Source organism: Penaeus japonicus, unplaced genomic scaffold, assembly GCF_977035675.1.
Source record: "Penaeus japonicus unplaced genomic scaffold, GWHDUDI00000001_assembly GWHDUDI00000033, whole genome shotgun sequence".
NCBI lineage: Eukaryota > Metazoa > Arthropoda > Malacostraca > Decapoda > Penaeidae > Penaeus > Penaeus japonicus.
In genome coordinates, this window is record NW_028234435.1 from 13236734 (window position 1) to 13241303 (window position 4570).

The window sequence follows — 4570 nt, forward strand, 5'->3', positions numbered from 1 at the left end:
TCAGCTGTTTCCTTGGGGGGGGGGGATATTTCGGGATATCCTTGAGGTTATGAGGAAGGGAGAGGAAGGGCTACAGTAGGGGGAGGGGAGGGGGGATGACTGTAAATTTGTGTGGGGTATTTTGTATCATGAGTTCTTATTGATAATACATAAGCATACCCACCAACACGCACACACATACATAGACACACGTGTGTATGTGTGTGCATGTGTGTATGTTTGTGTGTGTGTGTGTGTGCGTATATATGTATGTATAAGTATACATATTAGTATTTTTTGTTTTTACATTTCGTTTACCATTAGTACTAACACTCTTAACGTCACACTCATTAGCTTTGCTAAAAGTGTGTATTGAAAGCGAAAACATGTGAACCAAGTAACAGCTTTAGCCAAATATGCAATCTGTAATTCGTATTTCATGCAATTATCATTCTGCAATCGAAGGTATATGTCAATAACCATTCAACTTCACTGCGACTGCTATTTTATTCGATAATGGTACTTCATTACAAAAATGCTATGAAAGCTTAAGAGGGTAGTGAGAGACAACAACAACAAAAACGATACAGGTGTTTGAGGAAGATATCTCTGTTAACTGATAACAAGACCACTAGACTGAAACCTTGAGGTCTGTTGACAATTATAAATATTTTACCCCCACAGGCATTCACTCAGGTACTCGTACATGGGAATGCATATACACATGCAGACATACATGCAAACGGCAACACAGACACACACATATAACAACGAACACATACACAAACAAACAAAAAACAGATTCTTTATTCTTTCATAACAAGCTGACAAATGACGTTACCACCAAAAACAAAAAACAAAGAAACAAAAGAAAAAAAAAAGATGAAAAATAACAAGGGAAACTTTTCTCTCTATTCTTTCGACCTCCTTTTACTTTGCTTTCGTTATTTACTTCTCCTTCATTATCTTCTCTTCTTCTTATCCTTCGTCTTTATCACTGTCACACACACTCACAATTACAAAAGTAATATGGAATAATATGTCTTTCTTTCTCTCTCTCTCTCTCTCTCTCTCTCTCTCTCTCTCTCTCTCTCTCTCTCTCTCTCTCTCTCTCTCTCTCTCTCTCTCTCTCTCTCTCTCTCTCTCTCACACAGTATAAACGAAATACCCATTACAAAAATACGCAGCAGTCAGTCTTAAAAAAATCACTTCCTCTTCTTCTTCTCCTTTTCCTTCCCCTTCTCCTTTTTCTCCTTCTCCTTCTTCTCCTTTTCCCTCATCTGTTTCTTTTCCTTCATCTGTTTCTTGGGCGTTGCGACCCTCCGCTCCCAGAACGACTCAAAGGACCCCAAGACAAGGAACAGCTGTGCCAGGTAGTACGTCGAGAGGATGATCAGCTGAGCGTAGGTGTGGGGAATCAGCTGACCGACTTGGAGGGTGACGATGCTCAGGTCGGAGATGACGAAGATCACGGCGCCGAGGAGGCTGCTCATACGGCGCTCGATGCTCAGGTCGGTGCGCAGGCGGGCTCTGGAGGGGGGTATGGAGGGGTGGGTGGGTGGGTAGGTGGGTAGGGGTTTGGGTTGGGTAAGGGGTATGGGGTATGGGGTGAGGTGGGTAGGGTGTATGTGGGTTTGGTGTGGCAAGAGTGTGTGGGTGTGAGTAGGGGGGGTGTGGATGTGGGTAGGGTGTGTGGGCGTGGATAGGATGTGTGGGCGTGGATACGGTGTGGGATGGAATGTTGGGCGGAGGAATGAAACGAGGATGGAGTGTAGTGATGGTAAAGGGAAGGAGGGCAGGGGGGGGTAGGGAGGAGAGGGGAGGATGGATAGGATTGAGAGAAAGAGAGAGAGAAATAAAGATAAAATTCTTTTTTTCCGCTAACATATATCAACAAATTACCAACACCCAAAATAATTGTAGATAATAACAATGAAAAAAGAAAGAAAGAAAAAAAGAAAGAAAGAGAAATACCTAAAAACATTGAACAGAAATATCCACACAATATTTCACCTTTATTTCCCTTTCAAGAAACACTAAATAAGGCTAAAGTAATGAAACAAGTACGCCGTTATTATCTCTCAAAACAGAGATAACTTTCCCCAGATATACTATCAAGGAAGCTTATCATGCATAATTACATCTAGTTTTGATTACCTGCTGTGAGACAACTGAAATCACTCTTTGCAACTTCAATTGAAAATTGTGTATTTTTTTTTCAATATGCAATTACCGAAGAAAATGTTCAATGATAACGATATCAGTAACAATGGTGGTGATGATGGTGATGATGATGGTGATGGTGATGATGATGGTGATGGTAATGATGATAAGGATGATGATGATGATGGTGGTGGTGGTGATGATGATGGTAATGGTGATGATGGTGATGATGGTGATGATGATAATGATGATGATGATGGGGATGGTGATGGTGGTGATGATGATGATGACAATGATGATGATAATGATAATAATGAAGATAATCATAATAAGAATAATAAAAATAATGAAAATAGCGAAAAACCATAATCCTAATGCTAGGATGAATAATGATGATAATGCTAAATGATAACAATAACAAGATAAACATCACCATCAACAATAACAATGATAACAACGACACAAAATCCCCACCCAAGACACATCAACTTACCTATCAACCGCCCGCCAAAGCATAGTCGTAATAATCAAAGCATAGAAGGGGACAGCCACTCTCAGAGGCGTCGGTAGGCCCGGCAGAATAAGCACCAGGGCCACGAGGCTGAGGCCGAACAGCGGAATGGCACCTAGGCCTATGCTGACGTCACGGAATCCGAAGGCCTTGACGTAGAGAATCTGGGCTACGGCGAAGAACAGGATCCCTTGCAGGAAGAACTGGTCTGGCCATACCTGGAGGAGGAGGAGGAGGAGGGGTGGAGTGGAGTGGAATGGGGATTGTAAAGGGGGTGGTGGGGGGATGGTAGTGGGTGGGGGTGGTGAGGGGGTGGTAGGGGGGTGGTGAGGGGGTGTTGGTGGGGGTGGGTGGGTGGTGAGGGGTGGGGGGAGATGGTGAGGGGGTTATGGTGGAGGTAGGGTGGGGGGTGGGGGGGGGGGGAGAGGGTGGGGGTGGGTGGGGGTGGTGAGGGGGGGGTGGGGGGGTGGGGAGGGGTGGGGGGAGATGGTGAGGGGGTTATGGTGGAGGTAGGGTGGGGGGTGGGGGTGGGGGGAGATGGTGGGGGTGGGTGGGGGTGGGGGGAGATGGTGAGGGGGTTATGGTGGGGGTAGGGTGGGGGGATGGGGGGGTGGGGGAGATGGTGAGGGGGTTATGGTGGGGGTAGGGTGGGGGGTGGGGAGATGGAAAGGGGTGGGGTTGGGAAGATGGTGGGGATGGGGGATGGTAGGGGGTGGGGCGAGATGGTGGGGGATGGGGTGGGGGAGATGGTGAGGGTGGGTGGGGGTGAGGGAGATGATGGGGGGAGGGTGGGGTGGTGAGGGGGAGATGGCGGGGGGGAGATGGTGATGGGTGGGTGGGTGGGGGGTTGGGGGAGATGGTGATGGGTGGGTGGGTGTAGGGTGGGGGGAGATGGTGAGGGGGTGGGGGGGAGATGGTGGGCGCGTGGGGGGGATGGTGAGGATGGGGGGGGAGATGGTTGGGGAGATGGTGGTGGGGAGATGGTGGTGGAAGGGTGGGGGGGGGAGATGGTGGGGTGGTGGTGGTGGTGGGGGAGATGGTGAGGGTGGGGGTGGGGGATGGTGGAAGATGGTGGGGGTGGTGGTAGGGGAGATGGTGGGGGGAGGGGGGATGGTGAGGATGGGGGATGGAGGGAGATAATCTCGGTGAGGGGGGGTGGGGGTGGGGGATGGTGGGGGTAGGAGGGTGGGAGGGTGAGAAGGGGAGAGGGAGATGGGAGTGGATAGTTGTGTGTGTGTGTGTGTGATAGAAATGGAGATGAAAGTGGAGGTGTGAAAGGGGTGGTGGTGGAGATGGAAATGCCGGTGGAAGTGGATTGGTAGATGGATAGGCCGATCGATATAGATGCAGATGTGGAGATAATAATGATCTGTAAGAAGATACAGATAGAAAGAAAGTGTGCTTGTACATGTGCGTGTACGTGTGTGCGTGTGCGTGTGTGTGAAGAGAGAGCGAGATATAGAGATATAGATATATAGATAGATGAATAGATAGATAGATAGAGAGAGATAGAGAGGGCGAAAGAGACTTTAACGAGATAAATAGAGAGAGGGAGAGAGAGAGAGAGAGAGAGAGCGAGCGAGAGAGCGAGGAAGGGAGGGAAACAAAGAAACATAAACTAATAAGTATGATCGATGTGTCAACAACCTCGAAAGACATAAACAAATATTAATAAATCAAATCAATATAGTTCGGTGAATTATAATTCAATTTGTATTTTACATTCAGAGTTTTATCGATATAAGTGTTTTAACAAGTGATTAAACAAGCTTATGATTAATATTGAAGCAATGCATACATTTGTAGCTAATAATCTGATCATTAAAAGCGTGTGTGTGTGTAAATATGCAAACACACATACACGGACACATCATCCATCCATCCACTCATCCACTATAAGACCTACATTGCATACCA

The 4570-nt window shown here is 47.1% G+C and overlaps 1 protein-coding gene across 1 annotated transcript in view; it reads right to left on the bottom strand.

Moving 5' to 3' along the window:
• Positions 1-467: 467 nt before the first annotated feature.
• LOC122265226 (lysoplasmalogenase TMEM86B) overlaps positions 468-4570 on the bottom strand; it is a 10603-nt gene continuing 6500 nt past the window's right edge. Inside the window, exons 3-4 of the mRNA XM_043034427.2 lie at positions 2636-2871; positions 468-1509 (exon numbers count right to left, since the gene is read on the bottom strand). Of these exons, the coding sequence (XP_042890361.2) occupies positions 1185-1509; positions 2636-2871 (561 nt within the window). The 3' untranslated portion in view covers positions 468-1184. The remainder of the gene's footprint in view (positions 1510-2635; positions 2872-4570) is intronic.